Source organism: Erpetoichthys calabaricus, assembly GCF_900747795.2.
Source record: "Erpetoichthys calabaricus chromosome 1 unlocalized genomic scaffold, fErpCal1.3 SUPER_1_unloc_22, whole genome shotgun sequence".
In the NCBI taxonomy this organism is placed as follows: domain Eukaryota; kingdom Metazoa; phylum Chordata; class Cladistia; order Polypteriformes; family Polypteridae; genus Erpetoichthys; species Erpetoichthys calabaricus.
In genome coordinates this window covers 4,045,584-4,073,002 of record NW_026261588.1, presented here as the reverse complement: position 1 = coordinate 4,073,002, position 27,419 = coordinate 4,045,584, and the positions used below count along the sequence as shown (strand labels likewise).

Genomic DNA, 27,419 nt, shown 5'->3' with positions numbered 1-27,419 from the left:
CTGTTGTAATTTGTAATGTGCTTTATTGCCTGCGATGCTCGCCTTGGGTTGTTATCAGTGAAGAGGTATTCTATTTTTTTTATAGTCCCGTTGGCACTTTGAGCTACTTTTTGTATGAAAACGTGCTATATAAATAAATGTTATTGTTGGTGTTGGGCCTCCCTGATGGACCTTTTGAGGTCGACTCTAGCTGCATCATCCAGGGTTTCTGATTTGGAAAAACCCTGACATTTTTGTTCACAGTGACAGTGTCCACACAGATTGTGTTGTAAAACAACAACATTTATTTATATAGCACATTATCATATAATAAATGTAGCTCAAAGTGCTTTAAATAATAAAGAAAAGAAAAATAAAAGACAAAGTAAGAAATTAAAATAAGACAACATTAGTTAACATAGAATAAGAGTAAGGTCCGATGGCCAGGGAGGACAGAAAAAAACAAAAAAAAAAAACGCCAGAAAGCTGGAGAAAAAAATAAAATCTGCAGGGGTTCAAGGCCACGAGACCACCCAGTCCCCTCTGGGCATTCTACCTAACATCAATGATCAGTCCTCTTTGTATTTAGGGTTCTCATGGAAGGACTTGATGATGACGGTCATGCAGACTTCTGGCTTTTAATCCATTAATGTAGGGACATCAGGGTGCTTTGATTAGGTGGTGGTGGTGCAGGTTGCCACCACAGAAAACCTGGAAAAGAAACAGAAGAGTGAGTAGGGGTTAGTACAGATTTTAGAGCCACCATGAATAGTTATGATAATGAATTGGATATACAGAGTATCAGGATTAAATTACAGTGAAGTTATGAGAAGGCCATGTTAAAATAATGTGTTTTCAGTAGTTTTTTAAAGTGCTCCACTGTATTAGCCTGTCAAATTCCTACTGGCAGGCTATTCCAGATTTTAGGTGCATAACAGCAGAAGGCCACCCGCCTCACCACTTCTTTTAAGTTTTGCTCTTGAAATTCTAAGGAGACACTCAGTTGAGGATCTGAGGTTACAATTTGGAATATAAGGTGTCAGACATTCCGATATATAAGCCGGGGCGAGATTATTTAAAGCTTTATAAACCATAAGCAGAATTTTAAAGTCAATCCTGAATAACACCGGTAACCACTGTAGTGACATCAAAACTGGAAAATGTGCTTGGATTTTCTTTTCCTAGTTAGGATTCTAGCAGCTGCATTCTGCACTAGTTGCAAACGATTTATGTCTTTTTTGGGTAGTCCTGAGAGGAGTGCGTTACAGTAATCTAGCCGATTCTAAACAAACGCGTGAAATAATTTCAGCATCTTTCAATGATATAAGAGGTCTAACTTTTGCTATGTTCCTTAAGTGAAAAAATGCTGTTCTAGCGGTCTGATGAATATGCGATTTAAAATTCAGATTACAATCAACGGTTACCCCTAAGCTTTTTACCTCCATTTTGACTTTTAATCCTAATGCATCCAGTTTATTTCTAATAGCCTCATTGTATCCATTATTGCCAATCACTAAAATTTCAGTTTTCTCTTTATTTAGCTTGAGAAAATTACTATTCATCCATTCTGAAATACAAGTTAGACATTGTGTTAGTGAATCAAGAGAATCGGGGTCGTCAGGTGCAATTGATAAATACAGCTGTGTGTCATCAGCATAGCTGTGGTAGCTCACGTTGTGCCCTGAGAAAATCTGACCTAATGGAAGCATGTAGATTGAGAAGAGCAGCGGACCCAGGATAGAGCCTTGTGGAACACCATATAGAATATCATGTGTCTTTGAGTTGTAATTACCACAACTAATAAAGAATTTTCTCCCTGCCAGGTAGGATTCAAACCAATTTAAGACCCTGCCAGAGAGGCCCACCCACTGACTAAGGTGATTTTTAAGAATATTATGATCAATGGTGTCAAATGCGGCACTCAGATCTAAGACGATGAGAACAGATAAATGGCCTCTGTCTGCATTTACCCGCAAGTCATTTACTACTTTAACGAGTGCAGTTTCTGTGCTGTGATTTGTTCTAAAACCTGACTGAAATTTATCAAGAATAGCATGTTTATTGAGGTGCTCATTTAACTGTATAATGACTGCCTTCTCTAGAATTTTACTCAAGAAAGGCAGGTTAGAGATGGGTCTATAATTTTCAAAAGAGTTTTCTTGAGTAGTGGTTTAACTTCACCAGTCTTAAGACAGTCTGGGAAGACCCCTGTATCTAATGACGAGTTTACTATGTCAAGAATATTATCAATTAGCACGCCCGATACTCCTTTGAAAAAACTTGTTGGTATTGGGTCAAGGACGCAGGTGGAGGGTTTCAGTTGAGAAATTATTTTATGTAAATCAGGTAAATCTATCCTAGTGAAAGAATTTAATTTGTTTATAACGGAGTACTGGGGCTTAGGAGGATCTGCAGTGTTGGGGAGATATACTATGTTATTTCTAATATCATAAATTTTTTGATTGAAATATACAGCAATAGCCTCACAGGTTTTACTGGAAGTATTTTGGAGGCATTCCTTTGCGTTACCTGGTTTAACAGACGATCAATCATTTTGAATAAGACTCTGGGATTACTAGCATTGTTATTTATAATCTTAGAGAAATAGCAGCGCCTCTCAAGACCGACTGTGTTATTGTATTCTGTTATTTTAACTTTTAATATTTCATAGTGGATAGTTAGTTTAGTGTTCCTCCATTTACGCTCAGCTCTACGGCATGTTCTCTTTAAATCAGACACTCTTTGGGTCTTCCATGGTATAACAATGCTAGAAGATTTTTTAACTGTCTTTTCAGGTGCAACTAAGTCAACAGCAGCCCTCACCTTAGTATTAAATCTTTCCACCTTACTATTTACATTCTCCTCGCTATTATAGTTGGCACTATAAACGGACTGATTGCTTAGAATGTTTGTAAGTTTTAAAGCTGCTGATGAATCAAAGAAGCGTTTTTTAACAATATGCTTCTCATGAACGTTTTCTATCAATATTTCTATATTAAATAGTAGAAGAAAATGGCCTGATAGACCCGTATCAATGACCTGCTTTATATCAACTTTTAGTCCTTTAGTAATTACTAAGTCTAATGTATGACCTGCTTTATGTGTAGGCTGATTAACGAGCTGTCTCAAATCAAAAGAGTACAAGAGGTTCATGAATTCTTTTACTTTTTGGTCACACTGATTATCAATATAAAAGTTAAAGTCGCCGACTATTAAGAGTGTGTCATAATTCGTAATTATAATTGACATTAAGTGTGAGAATTCCTCAAAGAAAGACGTGTTAAATTTAGGAGGTCTATACACGGATAATAATAGAATGTGAGAATCTCCATGAATAAGAACGGCGAGATACTCAAAGGACTTGAATTTACCAAAACTGACATCTTTACATTTTAACCTGCTTGAGTAAATGTTTGCTAAGCCATCGCCTCTTTTTCCTTGGCGATCCGCACGAGTAAAACTGTAATCCGGAGGCGCAGATTTGATTAAAACAGCCGCGCCATCTGAGCTAAGCCATGTTTCACTTAGTGCAATAAAATCAATTTTTCTATCACTAATTAGATCGTTAATAAAAAACGTCTTGTTAGTTAAAGCTTTAACATTTAATAGAGCCATATTTAATGTTTCAGAGGAGCAGAGCTGAATTCTATGTGCATTATTGATATTTGGAACAGAAACTAAATTATTTTTGTTAGCGCCACTCTGTGTGTATTTTTTATTTAATCTATAATCTGTTTTTATAGTTTTAGTACATTGTTCATCTAAAGTAGTAATTGTAATTAAATTATTGGTGTTTATGCCGTACTGCCTAGATTTTCTATGTGCATTTAGATTGGTTATTAGAGTATTAATGTTGTGCACTTTTACAGAAGACTTTGTTAAGCAATTATCATGTCCTAGCAAAGCATTAGCATTTTGGAAGGGGTTTAGAGTAGAAATAGATAGTCAAGAGAACAATGGTTCCAACTGCCCTCTTCTTGTGTTTCTAGTAGATTGTCGCCGCATGTCTCATCACATCTCGGACACGCGTACCGGGAAAGCAAGAAACAAAAGATTTCCAATTAGGGCATGCGATATTGAGGTTTCTTACAATCGAATCACCTACCATGATTACATCACCCGGGGTTGAAGGCAAACTGGAGACGCGGAGAGGGTCGAACCAGTTCTGGGTCGAGATGCTCACCTGTGCAGATGGAGGTGTTCTAGCCTTGAACCCCTGCCTGTATAGCTGAAACACGCCGAGGTCTTCATCGGTGTTTACGTCGCTCCTACAAGGCGCAGGGGTGAAGCTTACTTGTCCTTGGAAGTTAGCGGTACAACGCGGGGTTGATGTTACGTCGATTTCAGATGGCGAAGATGGTTTATCCAGCAGCTGAGCCTTCAAATCCCTAACGTACCTTCGTCTGGACAGGAGTTTCTGCATCTGTTTGTCGAGTGCCTGGAATTCTTCTACGATGACGGCAACACGATTCATCTCACTGTCGGCCATTGTCTGCTTCTGCTTCCGCTTCCGCTTCGTGTCCTAGAAAAGAATGAGAGAGAGATAGGTTAGTGATCACAGGTACTCAACAACAATATAGTTTGTGTGTAATCATCTGGTTGTACGAATATGTCCCACTCAGTGTTCGCAAAGCACTTCTTTAACTGTTCAAGAGCCACCTCTGGCCTTATTTTTATAATTTTTACACTAGGCCTTATTCTTCTCCTAAGGTGGGATATTTGCTGATGTAAGGAGCAGTTAGAGATGGTCAGAAAGTCCCAGATGTGGGTGTGGAACTGCTCTATATACATGCTTAACATTTGAATAAACCCGATTAAGAGTGTTTTGTTACCTGGTAGTGCATTGCACATACTGCATGAATTCTGGTAAAATGGTCTTTAAGCATGATTGATTAAAATACAATACAATACAACACAATTTATTTTTTTATAGCCCAAAATCACACAAGAAGTGCTGCAATGGGTTTTTATCAGGCCCTGCCTCTTGTCAGCCCCCCAGCCTTGACTCTCTAAGAAGACAAGAAAAAATTCCAAAAAATGGAAGAAACCTTGGGAAAGGCAGTTCAAAAAGAGACCCCTTTCCAGGTAGGCTGGGCGTGGAGTGGGTGTCAAAAAGAAGGGGGTCAATGCAATACAATACACAGAACAGAACAAATCCTTAATACAGTATAAAAATAAAAATTTTAGAAGTAAGGAGCAGAATTTAACAGTAGATGATATCACATAATATGATTTGGATTTGTTTAGAGTTGTGGAGACCTCAGCCATCAAGCTGCCTCTCCCATTTGGCCATTCCACGGCTGAAACAGTGCTGGGCCAGCCAATCCGATGAAAGGACCCCTCTACCCCAAGATTCCTGCGATCCCCCATCAGGGAAGACTTTACCGTAGGCAGGCAAAACAACTTGGCAGTTGGGCCTTGGCACCAAGTGCCACATTTGAGTACCGAGAAGAGAAACAGAATAGGTGAGAGTTAGTATCCAATTCTAACTATCATGTTACTTATGTTTTAGTGCTAATGACTAACAACAGAGATGCAGTCTGTACAGTTAATCAGCAGCTCTAGTCAGGGTGTGCTAAACTGAAGTAGTGAGTCTTCAGCCGGGATTTAAAAGCTGAGACCGAAGGGGCATCTCTTATAGTAGCAGGCAGACCATTCCACAGTTTATGGGCCCTGTAACTAAAAGCTCAACCTCCCATTGTTATTTTATTAATCCTTGGAATCATAAGCAGACCGGCATCTTGAGATCTTAATGTGTGCTCTGGTTTGTAAGTCATGATAAGTTCAGACAAGTAAGCCGGACCTTGGCCATTTAATGCTATATATGTTAATAGGAGGATTTTGAAATCTGCTCTAAACTTAAGGATTTAAGAACTGGAGTTATGTGTTCGTATTTTCTTGTTCTTGTAATAATTCTTGCAGCAGCATTTTGGATTAACTGGAGGCTGTATAAAGAACAGTCTGAACATCCAGTGAACAGCGCATTGCAGTAGTCAATCCTACTAGAAAATCTCCAGCTATAATGTGGACACCATTTGGATAAGCCTGCAGCTGTTTATTTACAATAGAATGCAGATGTGCTAGCGCTAAGCTAATGTTAGCATGAAGGGGTATGTTTACAGCTGTAACAATCACCACCGTCAGCTCTCTTGGTAAATAAAATGGTCTGCACCCAACAGACAGGGTCTCAATATCAGGTGAGCAATGACTATGTACAGTCTTGCTATTTATCTTACCGGAGTCTTCTCTACAATCCTTTCAGTGGATGTTGTGTCCTGGTAGTTGTAACGCCGCATCTGGGATAGCCAAATGTAGCCAGGTTTCGTTATCACAAACACACAGCAGTCCCGTACTGTCTTGGTTTTTGCCAGCTGTAGTTCCATCTCTTCCATTTTGTTGACAAGGAACCTGTCGTTAGAGAGGAATATGCTTGGTAACAGTGGCTTGTGAGGTTGTTTCTGAATTATAGCAAATAGACCCACTCTTCACCCCTGAGATATAACACGCCTGACAAGATTCCAATACATTTGTTACTAAAAAAAAAAAAAATCATTAAAAAGCACCATACTAGAGAGCTGTAAGCCACTACACTTGTGAGCGCCACCATGATGAACATTGTCACCACATTCTGGAGGACATTGTCACCACATTCTGGAGGAATGTCACCACATTCTGGTGGAGTACCATACAGATAGTTCTGACCAGCCATGGGAATTGCAACATCACAGACATCAAGATCCTGTGGAAGATGGTGCTGACACCTGAAAGCAAATCACTGGAACATCTCTTTCCCCTCTATTGAAGACATCTTCTAGAAATGCTGCACCTGCAGGTCCTCTGAAATGGTGCCTAGCCATCAGTCTCTTGATACTTTGCCCACCAACTGTATGGTAGAAGGTACTCCCTCTCTGGTTGACATCTTCTTTCCATAAACTGTCAGTTTTTCTCCTCACCAAATCTTTCAGTTTGCACTCACATGTCTCCTTTGTCATTATGTTTGCCATGTCTTTGTGGAGATTGTTCTTGACATGTAAGTCCATGTATGTATGTTGTAGTGCCATGTGGTGATAGCCAGTGCAGGCCCAAAGGATTTTTGCTCATTTCTTTGCTCTTTTAGGTAGCTCACTCTCCTTAGATGGACAGCTTGCTTTAGTCACACTTGGATGGAGATCATGCCACTGTGGCCAACTCATCCTTTTTATTAAATCTCTGTCAATTGGCACAGCTTATCTTGCTGCTGACTCAGTGCTGATATCATCCAAGCTGACACCATTACAATATCAATCTATACTAATTAATAAAAGGCAAAGCCCTCACTGACTGACTGACTGACTCACTCACTCACTCACTCACTCATCACTAATGGTCCAACTTCCCGTGTAGGTGGAAGGCTAAAATTTGGCAGGCTGATTCCTTACAGCTTACTTACAAAAGTTAGGCAGGTTTCATTTCGAAATTCAACGCGTAATGGTCATAACTGGAACCTCATTTTTGACAATATACTGTAATGGACGGCAGCTTGATGGCCGTCGGAGGCGGAGTTGAGTGTCATGTCATCACGCCTCCCACGTAATCACGTGAAAAGACTGTGCACTCAGTAGGGAGAAATGAAGGAAGAGCTGCAAACAGCGAAGAACAAATAATTAATTAAACAATTGAGAAGGGAGCGAGTGAAGCATACAAGCATCTTCATAAGGGAAACAAAGCACGGTGTAAAACGTAAGTTTAAATTAAGTTTATTGAAACGCTCCCGTTGCGGATTGCAATAACATATTCGCGAGATAAAAGAACACAGTAGGGAGAAATGAAGGAAGAGCCGCAAACAGCGAAGAACAAAAAATTCATTAAACAATTGAGAAGGGAGCTAAACAATAAGAAGCCAGCGAGTGAAGCATACAAGCATGTTCATAAGGGAAACAAAGCACGGTGTAAAACGTAACTTTAAATTTAGTTTATAGAAACACTCCCGCTGCAGATTGCAATAACATATTCGCAAGATAAAAGTTTAATGAGAAGACACGAGGTATAAACGAACCACACGCCGTAGCGCAACGTTAGGGGCAACAGTTTCAACCATTCTATGATCTGCTTCTCGCAACTGAAAGACGGCACATGGCGGATGTTAGCCGACTTGCTGACCGCAACGTTAGGGGCTTCAACTCTGGCGCTGACGATAGAGATTCGATTCCTGAGAGGGGATGCAGTAACTGTGTATGCCTGATGAGCCCAGAATTAGGGAGAAACACGTGTCGCATACTCTTTGCATTATTTGAAAGTAAACTATTAAAACCATTCTATGATCAGCTTCTGGGAACAGAAAGAGGGCACGTGGCGGATGTAAGGTGACTTCCTGACCAACCACAAGCGTAACCTGGCAGGTAACCACCCATACAGTCAGATTGTGATTCAGAAAACGAATGCCATGAATGTAATTACCACGATCTACATACTGTCAAATAAACGAAACACACGCCGTAGCGCGACAGCTGTGAAAAGCGAGGTTCAGAAAAAAACAGATCCTTAACAAATTGTTATTGGTATATTTTCGATCCGTTTAAAAAGGTTTTCATTTCTTAAAAAATTAAAAGCAGTACTTCGCCACAACGAAGCGCGAGAATTTGGCTATATATATCTGCTTCTCACAATTAAAAGAGGGCACGTGGCGGATTTTAGACGACTTCATGACCAAACATAACTGTTACCTGCCAGGTAGGGTTACCACTTTTAATACAAAAAAATAAGGGACGCATACTGCAGCGGGTGCAGAACAGGAGGGCCTTCAATCCCTTTTTAAGCACATTGAGGGAGCCAACAATTCAGATGGATGTGGGCAGCTTTTTCCACCAACTTGGAGCTCCACATTAAAAGCGTCTGAATTGAGACTTGACAACAGACAGAGGTGGCATCACCAGATGCTGTTTACTGGCAGACCTAAATGGCTGAGAAGGGGCAGAGCATCTCAACAGCGTCTTCATATACATAAATGTTGTCCCATTAACTACTCTTTTTGAAACATCAAGGATTTGAACTTAATGTGTGCTGCTACAGAAAGCAAAAGTAGAAATCTGAGAAGAGGAGTGACATGTGCCTGTCTTACTGTTTGAATACAAGATGGCTGCTTTATTTTTGACTATCTGCCGTAGCTTGATAGCACATGTGGGTGGTCCTGCTAGTAGTGAGCTGCAGTAATCTAGGTGTGACAAAACCAAAGCCTGGACCAGAAGTTGGGCTCTATATTAAGTCAGATAACAGATAAACATCTTGTGGATGTTTTACAGAGTGAATAAGCATAAACAAAAGACATCAGAAATGTGGTAAGAGAAAGATGGCTGCTTGTCACCACCCCAAGGCTGTGTACTGACCTGGCAGGTGTCAGTAACAATGAGCTGTACGGAGTTGGGGAGCAGAACAGACTGACTGGCCAGGGTAAGAAGAAGATCCATCTTTGCCAGGCTGAGCTGTAGATTTTGGTCCTTCTTCCAGGCGGAAATACTAGTAAGACATGCAGAGACTCTAACTGATACCATGTTGTCCTCAGAAGGGAACAACAGGTATATATGTGCATCGTCAGCAGAGCACAGATATGAGAAACCACTGAATTGGATGATGAGGTCCAGTGAGATGGTATAGAGAGAGAAGAGTAGAGGACTCAGGATTGATCCTTATTGCAGACCTGTGCATGTCTCATAACCCCTGACATCGAGAGAGCAGAGAATTGGCAGACCTAGAGCTTCATGTATAACACTGTGCGTAGAATTTGCAGTATAACATGACGTAAGCACAAAAGCCGAAATGTGCTTATGCACAGAAAAATCCAGATGCAGGAATCTGTGCGTTCGCCAACTTCCGCGTTCTTCTGCTACATAAATCCCGCTCCGCGTGGAAATTAACGCACGTACACGCGCCCGCTGTCCCGCCCCAATCTCCTTCCAGAATTACGCCTCTTTGAATATGCAAAGCAATATAAATAGCCCTTAAGCTCGCCGTTCTGTGAAAAGGCAATGGCAAAAGTATGAGTAAAAATAGAAGAATTTCAGCGAATACCAAATGGAGGTAAAGAAAAACATACTATTTGTTGGTTTAAACAGTTATATAAGCAACAAAAGGAAGTTGATCGAGTGACATAGCGTGTCTGAGAAACTCGAAAGCTCAAGTTCACAAAGTCGCACAGTGCCCGAAATAAAAAAGAAGTTGTCAGATATCAAAGCTGCCATGAAAAGGCGAGTCGTAGCCCACCGTCTTGATAGATAGATAGATAGATAGATAGATAGATAGATAGATAGATAGATAGATAGATAGATAGATAGATAGATAGATAGATAGATAGATAGATAGATAGATAGATAGATAGATAGATAGATAGATAGATAGATAGATAGATAGATAGATAGATAGATAGATAGATAGATACTTTATTAATCCCAATGGGAAATTCACATTCTTCAGCAGCAGCATACTGATACAATAAATAATATTAAATTAAAGAATGATAACAATGCAGGTGAAAAACAGAAAAACAGACAATAACTATGTATAATGTTGAATGTTAACGTTTACCCCTCTGGGTGGAATTAAAGAGTCGCATAGTTTGGGGGAGAAACGATCTCCTCAATCTGTCAGTGGAGCAGGACAGTGACAGCAGTTTGTCGCTGAAGCTGCTCTTCTGTCTGGAGATGATACTATTAAGTGGATGCAGTGGATTCTCCATAATTGATAGGAGCCTGCTGAGCGCCCTTCGCTCTGCCACAGATGTTAAACTGTCCAGCTCCATGCCAACAATAGAGCTTGCCTTCCTCACCAGTTTGTCCAGACGTGAGGCGTCTTTCCTCTTAATGCTGCCTCCCCAGCACACCACTGCATAGAAGAGGGCGCTCGCCACAACTGTCTGATAGAACATCTGCAGCATCTTATTGCAGATGTTGAAGGAAGCCAGCCTTCTAAGGAAGTATAACCGGCTCTGTCCTTTCTTGCACAGCGCATCAGTATTGGCAGTCCAGTCTAATTTATCATCCAGCTGCACTCCCAGATACTTATAGGTCTGCACCATCTGCACACAGTCACCTTTGATGATCACGGGGTCTATGAGGGGTCTGGGCCTCCTAAAATCCACCACCAGCTCTTTGGTTTTGCTGGTGTTCAGGTGTAGGTGGTTTGAGTCGCACCATTTAACAAAGTCATTGATTAGGTCCCTATACTCCTCCTCCAGCCCATTCCTGATGCAGCCCACGATAGCAGTGTCATCAGCGAACTTTTGCACATGGCAGGACTCCATGAGTTGTATTGGAAGTCCGATGTATATAGGCTGAACAGGACCGGAGAAAGTACAGTCCCCTGTGGCGCTCCTGTGTTGCTGACCACAATGTCAGACGTGCAGTTCCCAAGACGCACATACTGAGGTCTGTCTTTAAGATAGTCCACGATCCATGCCACTAGGTATGAATCTAATCCCATCTCTGTCAGCTTGTCCCTAAGGAGCAGAGGTTGGATTGTGTTGAAGGCGCTAGAGAAGTCTAGAAACATAATTCTTACAGCACCACTACCTCTGTCCAAGTGAGAGAGGGATCGGTGTAGCATATAGATGATGGCATCCTCTGCTCCCACCTTCTCCTGATATGCAAACTGCAGAGGGTCAAGGGCGTGTTGAACCTGTGGCCTAAGGTGGTGAAGCAGCAGCCTCTCCATGGTCTTCATCACATGTGATGTCAGAGCAACAGGCCGAAAGTCATTCAGCTCACTATGACGTGATACCTTTGGGACTGGGGTGATACAAGATGTTTTCCAAAGCCTCGGGACTTTCCCCTGTTCCAGGCTCAGGTTGAAGATGCGCTGTAGAGGACCCCCCAGCTCCGATGCACAGACCTTCAGCAGTCGTGGCGATACTCCATCTGGACCCGCTGCTTTGCTGGCACGAAGTCTCCTCAGCTCTCTGCTCACTTGCGCTGTTGTAATTATGGGTGGGGATGTCTTTCCTATGCTGGTATCAGCAGAAGGATGTGTGGAGGGTGTAATACTCCGAGGTGAGAGTGAGAGTGGGTTAGGGTGGTCAAACCTGTTAAAGAAGTTGTTCATTTGGTTTGCTCTCTTCACGTCTCTCTCAATGGTGGTACCCCGCTTCGAGCTGCAGCCAGTGATGATCTTCATCCCATCCCACACTTCCTTCATGCTGTTATTCTGCAACTTCTGCTCCAGCTTTCTCCTGTACTGCTCCTTCGCCGCCCTGAGCTGGACTCGGAGTTCCTTCTGCACGCGCTTGAGCTCATGCTGATCACCGTTTTTAAAAGCCCTTTTCTTCTGGTTCAAAAGGCCCTTGATGTCACTTGTAATCCATGGCTTGTTGTTAGCATAGCAGCGTACTGTTCTTACTGGAACTACAATGTCCATACAGAAGTTGATGTAGTCAGTAGTGCAGTCAACAACTTCCTCAATGTTCTCATTATGAGATCCCTGCAGGATATCCCAGTCTGTAGTTCCAAAAAGTTCTCTCAGAGTATTCTCAGCCTCCGGGGCCCACTTCCTGAATGATCGTGTGGTTACAGGTAGGACTCTAACTTTTGGTTTATAGTGAGGCTGAAGCTGAACCAGGTTATGATCTCCTTTCCCAAGCGCAGGCAGCGGGGTGGCGCTGTATGTGTCTTTAACGTTTGCATACAGTAAATCAATAGTCTTATTTCCCCGGGTGTTACAGTCCACATACTGGGAGAATGCAGGTAATGTTTTGTCCAGCGTCACATGGTTAAAGTCTCCAGCGATTAGCACAAGCGCCTCAGGGTGCTGCGTTTGTAACTTAGCAACAGCAGAATGGATGATGTCACTCGCTGACTCCTCGTCCGCCCGAGGAGGGATATACACGATGACAACAATGACATGTCCAAACTCTCTGGGCAAGTAGTAGGGACGTAAACTTATGGCCAACAGTTCGATATCCCTGCAGCAAGTGGAGATTTTGACGTTAACATGTCCAGAGTTACACCACCGTGTATTAACATAGAGAGCGAGTCCTCCTCCTTTGTGCTTCCCACAGGTACTTGCATCTCTGTCCGCTCTAACTGTGCTAAACCCGGGTAGCTCCACGTTGGCATCTGGGATGGTGTTATTTAGCCAGGTTTCGCAAAAACACAACAAACTGCATTCTCTGTAGGTCCTGACATTTTTCACCAGCGCAGCCAGTTCATCGATCTTATTTGAGATTGAGTTTACATTCCCCAGAATCACAGAAGGCACCGAAGGCTTAAAACGCCACTTTCTCGCAAGCCGCTTCATTTTTAGCTTAGTGCCGGCTCTGCTGCCACGATACCGCCTTCTTACCTCGTCAGGTAAATAGGGAACCACACCGGCACTGGCATTTGTTCTCAGCACTCAAAGTTGAGTACTTGAATAGGCGAGTCTCGGCGTGTTAAAATCCATGCCCACGTTGTAAAAGTAAGTGTGTCCAGGGAAGGAATCCACATAAAATAAAGTGGTAGGAGTGATCAATAAATAAAAATAGAAAAATAAAAGTAGAAAAGTACACATACATATACAGTCATACACGGAGCTGCTGAAAAGGCTGCCACTCGCGGCGGCGCCGGATGTTAATATTGAGTATCAAATGAAAGCTTATTAGGTTACAGTTAAAAAAAAAAGCACACAGTGTTACAAAAGCACGAAATGTCAACTTTAATCTCGAAATTTCCACTTTAATCACGTAGTTTATTTTGTCATTAAAGTAGAACATCATAAACTTCATCTTAAAATTGTTTAATTTACTAGTTTCTCAAATCCCATCTTAACTAAAGTAGCACATTAAATGCTTTGTTTTGTATTTGATCTTCTATGTGCTCTATGTGCCTGAATCATTATGTGCTCTTCCTCAGACAGGACACAGAATCCATTACATTTGTAATATTACAGCTCTCTGAATAATTAAAATACTGAGAAGTATACGTAATATCATTTTCATGATGATATGAGTTAAAGCATGTTATTAAACATGGGAACACGGTGGCGCAGTGCTTGTTCATGTCTTACAGCAAGATGCTTGCTGCGTCGTGCGCGACCTTCGATGAAATGCTTTATTACAGAAGTACTGTCTTGTTCAAACGTACTAACCCCCAATTCCTGTCCTTACTTTTCTTTCTCCAAATACCCAATGCCAGACAATCAGCTCCGTAATAGACGTGAAGCCATCTGTAAGCTTAGAACGCCGATTCTTCAAAACTTTTAAGGAACATTGAAATATCTTAGTAGTACGTGTTTAATTATTCTGTCCATCTATCCTTCCAGTGTCGCGCCAGCCACAGCATGAAAACAGCGCGATGCAGGAACAAACCGTGAACGAAGCTCAAGCTCGCTAGCGCTGTGGCACGGTGTAGTTAAAGTTAAAGTTTTATCTGTAGAATATAATAAACATATTTTGCTCCATTTCATCTTAAAAATGATACTGTCATCATATGTACATACGCACTTTATAAAGTGGCTCAGGTTGTGCAATATTATAACTGTATCATAAGTGCAATTACCTTACGGTAACTCATAAGTACAGACAGTTCTACAAGGAGCACTTGATGGACTGATTGAGTGCGTTTATAGTTCTTGGGATGAAACTGTTTGTGATCCGCGAGGGCCGAACAGGAAAGGCTGTGAAGCGTTGGTCGGATGAAAGCAGTTCAACAGACAGCATGGCTGAGGCAGCGAGTGCTTGATTCTGTATACCGATAATTCTCTTCCCATTCGCTGTAGATCTGTGATTCACACTCAGATACAGTAATATAAATACTCCGAGTGGTGCAGTGAGAGTAATATGGAAAAAGATGATCCGTTGTTTACACATTAAATACACATTTAATACACATTACTGTAACATGGCCTTCTCATAACTTCACTGTAATTTAATCACGATACTCCGTATATACAATTCATTATAATAACTATTCATGGTGGCTCTAAAATCTGTACTAACCCCTACTCTCTCTTCTGTTTCCTTTTCCGGTGTCCTTTTGGTGGTGGCTTGTGCCACCACCATCTACTCTAAGTACCATGATGTTCCAAAAATGATGGATGGATTAAAAGCCAGAAGTCTGTATGACCATCAGCATCAAGTGACTCCGTGAGAACCCTACCTACAAAGAGGACTATTTCATTTATGTTAGGTAGAATGCCCAGAGGGGACTGGGCGGTCTCGTGGCCTGGAACCCCTGCAGATTTTATTTTTTTCTCCAGCCTTCTGGAGTTTTTTTTTGTTTTTTCTGTCCACCCTGGCCATCGGACCTTACTCCTTTTCTATGTTAACTAATGTTGCCTTATTTTAATTTCTTATTTTGTCTTTTATTTTTCTTCTCTTCATTATGTAAAGAACTTTGAGCTACTTTTTGTATGAAAATGTGCTATATAAATAAATTTTGTTGTTGTTGTTGTGGCAACCCCTAACGGGAGCAGCTGACAGAAGAAGAAGAAGGTTCAGTGAGAGTAACAACGCTAAAGCAGTTATGGTATTTAGAATAGTTTGACCATTCTGTGGACCATTATATTGTTACAGGTTAATTACAATCAGATACATTAAATTTATGAACGATATGCGGTTAATTTCAGTGTATTTGATAAAGCTGCCGTCGTGGATGTGGATCTAAGAAAGGGTAACCACACAGGAACAGTAGCACTGCTTTGATGCTGGGTGCCACCAGTCTGCAAAACCGAGCGGAGAACTTGCGTACGACAGGATATGAGTTACCTTGGAAAAGTGCGTGGCTTTACACCAAGTGTAGGTTTTATACATCGCGATTTGAACGTGAAAACGTTCTTACACAACATTTCTGTGCGTACGCACCATTTATATATGAGGCATCTGGCCCAGGTGCCCTTTAGAGAGATAGTGTGCACCACTAATGCAGTGTGGGATGGGATTCCAGATCAGACAGGTAGAGATAGGTCGGTCATGGACACAAGGCACAACATAAAGGGTGCACACTGCTCGGGTGCATCAACCCCGGAACTTAAAATGTAGAGAGAGGAAGTGATAGTTGGGGACTCTGTCATTGTGGTGAGTAAAGTGCAGATTTGCTCCAGAGACAGAGTCTCACATGGTGTGTTGCCTTCCAAGTTGCCTCCTTGGAAGAGTGGATAGGGTCTTGGCCAGAGTGGGGGTGGATCCAGTGGTTTTTGTCCATGACGGAACATATGACATGACATACATAACAATGACATACATACGTAGTCTGTCAGCTCTATGATCAAAGTTTGAAGAATTTGGTGCCAAGCTGAGGAGCAGAACTGACAAGATAGGCTTCTCAGAAGTTCTGCCTGTGCCACATGCTAGTCAAGGTAAGACTGAGGAGATTAGAAGGCTTAACGTGTGGCATTGGGACTCCTTTTGAAACACTTCCCAGGTTCTCCCTGCGTGGAGTTTGCATGTTCTCCCCGTGTCTGCCTGGGTTTCTTCCAGGTACTCCAGTTTCCTCCCACAGTCCAAAGACATGAAGGTTAGGTGCATTGGCGATCCTAAATTGTCCCTCGTGTGTACTTGGTGTGTGTGTGTGCGCACCCTGCGGTGGGCTGGCACCCTGCCCGGAGTTTTTTTTCCTGCCTTGCGCCCTGTGTTGGCTGGGATTGGCTCCAGCAGACCCCTGTGACCCTGTAGTTAGGATATAGCAGGTTGGATAATGAATGGATGGCTGGACTACTGATGTGTCAGGCTCCTGATACTGTGACTGTGCTTCTCTTGTTCTTCATTTGCCTCATTCTTTGTCAAATGAAATGACGCCTTACCAATGTGTGACATCTGTGTGACTGATGGCCTGTGGTGTACACTCATAATTTTAATCCAAGTCTATTGATTTTAACATTTTTAAAATTTTGTTTGAATATTTATGGTATTATTTGTAAAAGCTTGCAAAAACCCCACCATCTTTAATGCAACTCGTTATGTCCAGTGGCCTGTCCTGACTTTTATAAAACAGATGTCAGAGAAGAGGCAAGATATAAAGAAATGAGCTGCTGTTGTGACAAATTCAAACTGTGAGGACACAAACATGTCACTCCTCTGACCCCCACACGTCCTGTGAAGTCAGCTGATAAAGTGCTGCGGATTTCCTTTGCCATCAATATGATCAAATCACTTATGGGCAGAGCTGGGAATGGACGGCAGTGGTCAGCAGTCATGGGGGTCTCTTCACAGTCCACTCAGACCACCTCTGTGCCCATTGGACTGGACTTTGTGATGCTGGCAGTCCATTTGAAGCTCGTCCACTTGCTTTATTACAAATTAGTAGAAGGAATAAGAAAACTGAGCTCAACACCACTGAGGTGTTTAGTGGACAAAGGTCAGCTGGTCAATGTCACCGGTCAGTATGTGAGGTCTGAGTGGCTGACGACAGAAGTGTCACATGTCAGTCTGATCCTCCATGTCCATTATGCCATCACTCCTAAAATTCAGGTCCAATGTTTTTCCTTTTAAACCATCTGAGTGTCATCATCATCATCTAATTACTGTGACGTGAGGAGAGTCCATCGTGACAAACAGCTGAGTGTTAAGCTCCTCAGTGACCAGAATGTCTCACAGTTGTCTTTGCATGATGTCCTACACATCAGAAAAATGTCAACACATCCTGACTCCTGAATGACACAAAAAAATCCCACTTTGTCACCACCACCATACCACCCCCCTCCACTGTCAACTTCTACAACTCCATGTGGCCCCTCAAATGCAGGATGCTGTCAGTCTCATTTCTCTGAGGTTCATGTCCAATATTAATGTCCATGTGTCCATTTCAATGGACCCTATCAGGTGTTTGGTGCCTTACTTATAAGAACAGCGGTGGTCTCAGGTTCAAACAGGCTCAGTAAAAAGTAAAAATGCCAGCAGTCATTGAGCCTTTGAGTTCTGTGGCCTTCTGTCTGTCTGTCTGTCTGTCCCTCCTCATGTCCTCACTTCTCTTTCTTTATCTCCACAGCCTGTCTAATTGTCATCTCACCTCCAGATGCTGCTCATCTCTCTCCTCAGTCCTCTCTTCTCCACACTCACAGCTGACTGAACTGAACCTGAAAAGCAACAACCTGGGAGATTCAGGAGCTTGTCAGCTGTGTGAGGGTCTGCGGACCCCAAACTGTAAATTAGAGATACTGTGGTGAGTAAACAGAATGAGGTGCGTGGGGATATGAAGTCACAGCTGATGGCCTGATGGCCTGAAGGATGGACTGATCACAGGACACCACATGGACTGACTGGAGGAAGGAGAAGAACAGGCAGTGGGACGATAAGGACAAAGAGCAGTGGACAAGTGGAGCTGGATGGAGGTGACAGACAGGGAGGATAACAAAGATAATGAGAGACAAGAGAAGCAGAACAACAAAGAGGAGGAATGTGAGATGAGCTGAGAAAAGGAAGAGCAGAAAAGGTGGACAGAGAGAGGGACAAGGACACAGGGAGAAGAAGTGACAGGATCAGGACAGCAGGCAGAGTGGACAGGAGGAGAGGGTGGACAGGGTTATGAAGACAGAGAAGAGCCAATGTCAGTGGACAGGGTGGTGAGGGGACAACAAGAAGAAACAAGAGGACAGAAAATGAGAGAAGACAGGAGAGTGAGGAGGAGTGGGAAAGAAAATAGTAGAAAGAGAGAGAATGGACATTAATTAAGAGAGCAGGACACAGGAAGTGACCACAGAGGGGTCAACACCATGTCACCTGGACAGACCACCTTCTGTTGTGATGCTCTAACAGTACAATATAACAAAGGGGTAAGGCATCTAGAACAGTCCACCAAAAAAATGTCACCCCAAGGCAGGCCCACCTCAGCAAAACAGGAGGCTTCAAGCCTGGCTAGTTGACACTCAGAACGACCACCAGAGGGCGAACTGGAGGTGACTGCCAGCATTCTTTATGTTTGAGCACCACCGCGCCCCTGTTGCTTTTGAAATTAAATAGAGTTGGCCAGGTTGGCATCCCAAATATTTTTGGGACTCATTCTGTCTTTGTGACTAGAACAGCCATATATATATCCATCCATCCATCCATTTTCCAACCCACTGAATCCGAACACAGGGTCACGGGGGTCTGCTGGAGCCAATCCCAGCCAACACAGGGCACAAGGCAGGGAACCAATCCTGGGCAGGGTGCCAACCCACCGCAGGACACACACAAACACACCCAGCACACACTAGGGCCAATTTAGAATCGCCAATCCACCTAACCTGCATGTCTTTGGACTGTGGGAGGAAACCGGAGCGCCTGGAGGAAACCCACGCAGACACGGGGAGAACATGCAAACTCCACGCAGGGAGGACCCGGGAAGCGAACCCGGGTCCCCAGGTCTCCCAACTGCGAGGCAGCAGCGCTACCCACTGCGCCACCATATATATATGTTATATATAAATGTCTACGCATGGAAGTGTGTGTGTCTGTCCGGCCTGGAAGTGAGAGGTAGAGTCGGGGTAAGGGCTCCAGCTCCAAGAATACACAAGCGAGGTCAGCACACCGGCAAAACAAAATCTCTGAAGAAAGACAATCACTTAGCTGCTAATGCACAAACGATGCGAGCACGTCGGCAACACGAATCCTCCTAAGAGAGAGATGACCAGAGTAGTTCTGACGATTTCAATACTTTTTAGTCTCCCATGCTTTTAACAGCACGAGTTTACACAGTTAGTATATATAGATATAAATAATAAATCTATCTATATATAAATGTCAACGTGTGTATTTTGTATGTAAGTATGTACCTGTATATATATATATGTTCCTGAAAAGCTTCCAAATGGCTGGGGCGATTTTGATGACACTTGGCATACATACGTTTCAGGACCCAGAAAAAAGATAGGCTACTTTACAACTTTTACAAACCCCCCAAATGGCTGGTGTGATTTTGAAATGCCTGCAAGGAAACATAAGGCTGTTGGCCAAGTGCAATCTAAGGCTAAAAAGATGAAAGAATTGCGAAGACAAGAAACTTCGGAGGAGCAGAGTAGCCGGCTTGCAATGATGCGAGAGAGAGCTCAAGCTTCAAGAACTTCAGAGACAGCACAACAGCATGAGGGCCGACTTCAGGATATGAGGGAAAGAGCTATTATATCTAGAGCTTCAGAAACTGAACAGCAGTGTGACTTTCAACTACAGGAGATGAGGGAGAGAGCTACTACATCTATAGCTTCAGAAACCAAACAAGAACATGACATTCGCCTTACAGATAAGAGGGAGAGAACCAGATGACCAAGGTGTCCAAACACTTTAGCTTGCTGTTGGAAGGATTTCACTATGACCGCCATAATGACTACTCACAACATACAAGTGTTACCATCGGGAAAATTGAGATAGTTTGTAGTTACTGTCAAGCCAAAAAGTTTAAATCAGAGTTTCCTGGAATGTGCTGCAAAAATGGGAAAGTAAAACTATCCCGATTGGAGTCACCCCCAGATGAACTTTTGTGTTACACATTACAAGATACATCGGAGTCAAAGCATTTCCTCAATTATATCAAAAGGTACAGCCCGGCTTTCCATCGACTTTCACTGTGCAAGGTCAGATTTACCAAAAGCCAGGATAATTGATACCCCTCCCTGAACAAGCCCCAAAATTCCTACAACTGTACTTAATTGGAGACAAACAACTGGAAGCTGATCAACGATGCGACTACATCTCAGGAGCAAGACGTCAGATTGTGTTGAACCTACAAAGGATGTTTCACGAGCACAATAATCTTATTAAGTAAGACGTTTAAAACAGCATTGGAACATATGCCAACGGATGAATATAAAGTAGACATTAGAGCATACCAAAGACCTGCAGGTGAACACGAACAACGCTTCAATGCACCTCAAGTAGACAAAGTCGCGGTGGTTATCTCAGGTGATGAATTTCATCAAAGCGATATTTTAATCCAATGATGAGCTGATTCATTGCAGTGCATTTCAGAAACACATCGATCTTATGATGCTCTACAGTACCCGGTGATATTCTCCTGAGGTGAAGATGGATATAATTTTAACCTAAGGCATGTCAACCCAGCAACAGGTGAAACAACCAACAAGAAAATTTCAGCGATGGTTTTCTATGCATACAAGCTAATGATTTGAGATGCTGAACAGAACCACATATTAAACTGTAGGCAATTATTCCATCAGTTCATTGTTGATATGTATGCAAAAACTAATAGTGAGCGTCTTCTTTTTATTCATTTAAATCAGAGTAAACTAAGAGTTGAAGAATATATTCACCTGAGAGATGCTGTGGCAAACGATAGTAATGTTGAAGACGTTGGAACTTTGGTCATACTACCAGTGACATTCACAGGTAGTCTGACACATGCACGAATATACTCAAGATGCTATGACATATGTGAGACCAGACTTTTTCATTACCTTCACGTGCAATCCGGCTTGGACAGAGATAAAGGAAGTGCTCACAAACGGTCAAGTACCCAGTGACCACCACGACTTAATTGTGAGAGTGTTCAAACAGAAACAATTGAAATTAATCAACGTTATAACAAAGGCTCATGTGTTTGGAGCTCCAAGATGCTGGATGTACACAATTGAAATTCAAAAGCGCGGACTGCCATACTCTCACAATATCTGGTTGACCGAAAAAATCCAGCCCACACAAATTGATGACGTTATATCTGCTGAGTTCCCTAGTCTAAGAGAAGATCCCGATCTTTTCGCAGTGGTGACCAAAAATATGATCCATGGACCATGTGGAAATCTAAACCCCAACTCGCCATGTATGAAGGAAGGCAAGTGCATCAAGAAATACCCAAGAGAATTGATTAAAGAAACACAAACTGGTAGTGACAGTTATCCTCGATACAGACGATGGGCTACAGAATATGGAGGGCTCATGACGAAACTGAAGATGCGTGGCAACATAGAAATAGAAATTGACAACAGATGGGTTGTGTCATTTTCACCCCTGCTTTCCAAAATGTTCCAGGCACATATTAACGTTGAGTACTGCAAAAGTGTAACATCAATAAAGTATGTTTGCAAATATATAAACAAAGGTAATGTGACAGATAGAGGCTCTGTCGACCCCTTGAGCCCTCAGACCAGACATCAGACGCCAGGTAAAAGTCCAAAGATGAATATTTATTATAAAAATAAAGTGCACAAAGCACCCTCCTCTCCACAATACTCAATAATAAATCAATCAAATAACAATAAACACAGTCCTCCACTCCCAGACGCTTAGCCACCCTGCCTCCTAACTCAGCTCATTTGTCTGGGATCTCCCACAGTCCTTTATAGTCCTCGACCCGGAAGTGCTTCTGAGCCCTCAGTCCATGTGATTATCCAGAACTTCCAGGTCAGGTAAAAACTTCTCTTTTTCTTCAGCCCGGAAGTATATCATTTCTTCCGTTCCCGTGAGTTGGAAATACTTCCGGGCTATACGGAAAATATAAATCCCTGGGCCTCCCTGCAGCAACTCCTGGCGGTCCCGACGTTATCCAGCAGGGCTGTGTATTAAAACTCCATAGTCCATGATGCCCTGCTGGAATTCGGGGCATCTCCACGTTGCGGCCTGGGGGTATTGACCGGGATGAATGGCCGGCCATATCCCACAGTAGTTATATGGCTGTTTTTGGCATAACCAATAAGAGAACAAACAATGAAGTGATGCAGTATCAGTTGGGAAGATACATTAGCAGCAACAAAGCAGTTTGGCAGATCCTAGGATTTCCGATTCATGAAAGACACCCTACGGTTGTTCACCTCAGCGTTCATTTAGAAAACGGCCAGAGAGTTTATTTCACAACGGAGAGTGCCCCTAGAGTAGTTGATCAGCCACCAAACACTACTTTGACAGCATTCTTCCAATTATGTCAAGAAGATCCTTTTGCAAGGACATTACTTTATCCTGAGATTCCTCGATACTATACGTGGAATTCCTCAAAGAAAGTTTTCAGTAGAAGAAAAGATGGACAACCTGTCCTTGGACATGATGCAGTTGCAAGTGACGCCTTGGATCGAGTGTACACAGTTCACCCCAATAACGTGGAATGATTTTTCCTTAGAATGCTTCTTCACACAGTTCAGGGACCAACTTCTTTCGTAGCGTTTAACAATTAACGGAGAGGTGTACCAAACATATAGAGAGGCCTGTCAGAAGCTCGGTTTGCTTGAAGGAGACCAACACTGGGATAGTACATTGAGAGAAGCAAAATTAATCTCCTTCCCAGACCAAATCAGAAACCTATTTGCTATAATATTGACTACATGCAGCCCATAAAATCCAAACACTGTATTGGAAAAGTATAAGGAACTTATACAGGAGTGAGAATATATTTGCCAAAGCCTGGGTTGAAATCCCAAAATTAGAAATTATTTTTTGTCTTGAGATTTTCAATAAGGCATTAATAATTCTTGAGGACAAATGCATAGTCATGATCAATAAGACATTGGTGCAGTTGGGCCTGCTGCACCAGTATGAGACCCACAAAACGTACTGAATACATACTACATGACAGAGAACTTCAACATCGAAGAGCTGCATGTGTATGTGGCAGAGATAAAAACACTTTTAAATCAAGATCAGAGAAAAGGACACCAAACTATAAAGCATCACATCATGAGACAAGAAGGTGGGATCATTTTTCTAGATGCTCCTGGGGGCACAGGAAAAACATTCTTGACTAATCTAATTCTGGCCGATATTAGGGCTGAGTGGGAAGTTGCTCTTGCCATCTCCTCTTCAGGCATTGCAGCTACCCTTATGGAAGGAGGAAGGACAGCACACTCTGCACTAAAGTTGCCACTAGACATTTCCAAGCAACAAAATTCTTCCTGCAACATAAGTAAGACAAGTGGACAGGAACAGGACTTTAAAGCCTGTAAATTAATTGTCTGGGATGAATGCACCATGGCCCACAAGTAAGCCCTCCAGGTCCTTGACATGACTCTCAAAGATGTAAGAGGAGATAACAAACTTATGGGAGGAGCTCTGGTGCTGCTCTGTGGAGATTTTTGGCAAACTCTGCCAGTCATTCCAAAATCAACACCGGCTGATGAAATACATGCCTGTTTAAAGTATTCACTATGGTGGAGAAAGTGAGAAAAATTAATTTAAAAGAAAATTTGAGAGTACTATTGGGGGATAAAAATGTTCAACTTTTCTCAAACAGATTTCTGCAAAATCGGAGAGGGTAGACAATCAGTTGAATTATATGGCAAGATAAAATTTCCCCCCGATTTTTGTAAACTGGTATCGTCTATCTCAGAACTGATAGATGCAGTATACCATAATGTTTCGAAACACTTTACTGATATAAACTGGCTGTGTGAGAGAGCTACAGTGGTGTGAAAAACTATTTGCCCCCTTCCTGATTTCTTATTCTTTTGCATGTTTGTCACACAAAATGTTTCTGATCATCAAACACATTTAACCATTAGTCAAATATAACACAAGTAAACACAAAATGCAGTTTGTAAATGGTGTTTTTGATTATTTAGGGAGAAAAAAAATCCTAACCTACATGGCCCTGTGTGAAAAAGTAATTGCCCCCTTGTTAAAAAATAACCTAACTGTGGTGTATCACACCTGAGTTCAATTTCCATAGCCACCCCCAGGCCTGATTACTGCCACACCTGTTTCAATCAAGAAATCACTTAAATAGGAGCTGCCTGACACAGAGAAGTACACCAAAAGCACCTCAAAAGCTAGACATCATGCCAAGATCCAAAAAAATTCAGGAACAAATGAGAACAGAAGTAATTGAGATCTATCAGTCTGGTAAAGGTTATAAAGCCATTTCTAAAGCTTTGGGACTCCAGCGAACCACAGTGAGAGCCATTATCCACAAATGGCAAAAACATGGAACAGTGGTGAACCTTCCCAGGAGTGGCCGGCCGACCAAAATTACCCCAAGAGCGCAGAGACGACTCATCCGAGAGGTCACAAAAGACCCCAGGACAACGTCTAAAGAACTGCAGGCCTCACTTGCCTCAATTAAGGTCAGTGTTCACGACTCCACCATAAGAAAGAGACTGGGCAAAAACGGCCTGCATGGCAGATTTCCAAGACGCAAACCACTGTTAAGCAAAAAGAACATTAGGGCTCGTCTCAATTTTGCTAAGAAACATCTCAATGATTGCCAAGACTTTTGGGAAAATACCTTGTGGACTGATGAGACAAAAGTTGAACTTTTTGGAAGGCAAATGTCCCGTTACATCTGACATAAAAGGAACACAGCATTTCAGAAAAAGAACATCATACCAACAGTAAAATATGGTGGTGGTAGTGTGATGGTCTGGGGTTGTTTTGCTGCTTTCGGACCTGGAAGGCTTGCTGTGATAGATGGAACCATGAATTCTACTGTCTACCAAAAAATCCTGAAGGAGAATGTCCGGCCATCTGTTCGTCAACCTAAGCTGAAGCGATATTGGGTGCTGCAACAGGACAATGACCCAAAACACACCAGCAAATCCACCTCTGAATGGCTGAAGAAAAACAAAATGAAGACTTTGGAGTGGCCTAGTCAAAGTCCTGACCTGAATCCAATTGAGATGCTATGGCATGACCTTAAAAAGGCGGTTCATGCTAGAAAACCCTCAAATAAAGCTGAATTACAACAATTTTGCAAAGATGAGTAGGCCAAAATTCCTCCAGAGCGCTGTAAAAGACTCATTGCAAGTTATTGCAAACGCTTGATTGCAGTTATTGCTGCTAAGGGTGGCCCAACCAGTTATTAGGTTCAGGGGGCAATTACTTTTTCACACAGGGCCATGTAGGTTTGGATTTTTTTTTCTCCCTAAATAATAAAAACCACCATTTACAAACTGCATTTTGTGTTTACTTGTGTTATATTTGACTAATGGTTAAATGTGTTTGATGATCAGAAACATTTTGTGTGACAAACATGCAAAAGAATAAGAAATCAGGAAGGGGGCAAATAGTTTTTCACACCACTGTATTTTTGCTCCTAAAAATGACGACTTCCATGAAATAAACAATCGAATACTTGCTATGATGCTGAGTGCTGTTACTGAATACAAATTTTTTGATACTGTTATGGATACTGATGAAGCAGTCAGTTTCCCAACAGAGTTTCTAAATTTCCTTGGTCCAGCTGGATTGCCACCACATCGTCTTACACTTAAAGTTGGATGTCCTATTATATTATTACGAAACTTCGACCTACCAAAACTATGCAGCAGGACAAGGCTGTGTGTAAAGAGAATGTTGCCCAATGTGATAGAAGCTACCATCTTGACAAGAAAGGGAAAAACTGAAACAGTTTTCATTCCATGGATACTTCTTATTCTGACAGATCTCCCATTTAGTTTTAAGAGACTACAACTCCCAGTGAGACTTGCGTTTTTGCATCATGATCAACAAATCAGAGGGGCAGTCTATTTGCAGAAACCTCAAGTAAACTTTTTTCACGTTGTCATTATGGGGTGCTGTGTGTAGAATTCTGAAGAAAAAAATGAATTCAATCCATTTTGGAATAAGGCTGTAACATAACAAAATGTGGAAAAAGTGATGAAGCGCTGGGAATACTTTCTGGATGTACTGTATGTTAGCTGAATTAATTTATCTCTCTCTCTCTCACACAATATTATTTTTTAAATCAGGGAATGATTTTATTCTACTTTTTTAATCACATCTTCCTCTTTTTAACACTCACAACCATTATGATTTTTTTCATGTCAATTAATTTAATTATTTTAGTTAACTTTTTTTGTCCAGGATTCCTCAAAAGAAAGATGCCCAAAAATGGGCCTTACAATGTATGAAAGATAGGAAAGTATAGTCTCTCCCACAACATTTGATTTGAAAAGACCGGGCAATGCCGGATATTTTGCTAGTTCAGAATAAAATCAAAAAGAGTCTCAGAGGCGTGAAGTGAGTCTGACCAGAGGGAGAACCGTGAAAACTCCAGCTGGAGCAGAGACAAGTCCACAAGTGGTCTTCATAACAGACGAGGTTTATTAACAAAAGAGCCAAAGGGGCTGCCAAAGGCAATCCAAAGCTAACAACATTCAAAAAGCACAAACTGTAAGAGAATCTGAACTCAAGAGCCAAAGGGTCAAAGACAATAATCAGAATTAAAAATAAAAGAGCAAAATACTCACAAAGACCACCAATCACCAGAGTGCAGTCTAATGAGCCACAGCCTTTAGAGAGTTGGGGGGCAGGTGGTCCTGCGTCTTGGGATCAAACCACAAAATATAAGGAATGTGAGAGAACTGCAAGACACACACAGAGATACTAAGTAATAGCTAAATAGAATAAAAATCGCAGATGATACAGAATTAAATAAATAATAAGTGAACAGAACAATGTTATAAAACAATGAAATACAATGAAGAAGAATGAAAAAAACTACAAACATCAAAAATAAAAATAAAAATAAAAAATAAATAAATAAACTGTTAGCAGGAGCCACAGAGGACTCCCAGCCTGACTAGAACACCTTCACTGAGATGAGATGAAACCAAAAGGCCTTCAGAGGACGGTGAAGTGACTGGACAGTAAA

At 42.0% G+C, this 27,419-nt stretch overlaps 2 protein-coding genes and 1 long non-coding RNA gene across 53 annotated transcripts in view; 1 reads left to right on the top strand and 2 right to left on the bottom strand.

Moving 5' to 3' along the window:
* The window catches only part of LOC114645182 (NACHT, LRR and PYD domains-containing protein 3-like), a 913,740-nt gene that overhangs the window by 535,502 nt on the left and 350,819 nt on the right, over positions 1-27,419 (bottom strand). The window lies entirely within an intron of this gene.
* The window catches only part of LOC114669315 (ribonuclease inhibitor), a 137,364-nt gene that overhangs the window by 83,375 nt on the left and 26,570 nt on the right, over positions 1-27,419 (top strand). For both annotated transcript variants that reach the window (XM_051921744.1, XM_051921743.1), the window contains one exon: positions 17,904-18,077. In XM_051921744.1, coding sequence (XP_051777704.1) covers positions 17,904-18,077 — 174 coding nt within the window. The remainder of the gene's footprint in view (positions 1-17,903; positions 18,078-27,419) is intronic.
* LOC127526365 (uncharacterized) lies at positions 17,899-27,194 on the bottom strand. Its single transcript, XR_007933960.1, has 2 exons — positions 27,016-27,194; positions 17,899-17,991 (listed from the first exon to the last, which is right to left on the bottom strand). It is a non-coding gene; the product is annotated as an uncharacterized LOC127526365 (long non-coding RNA).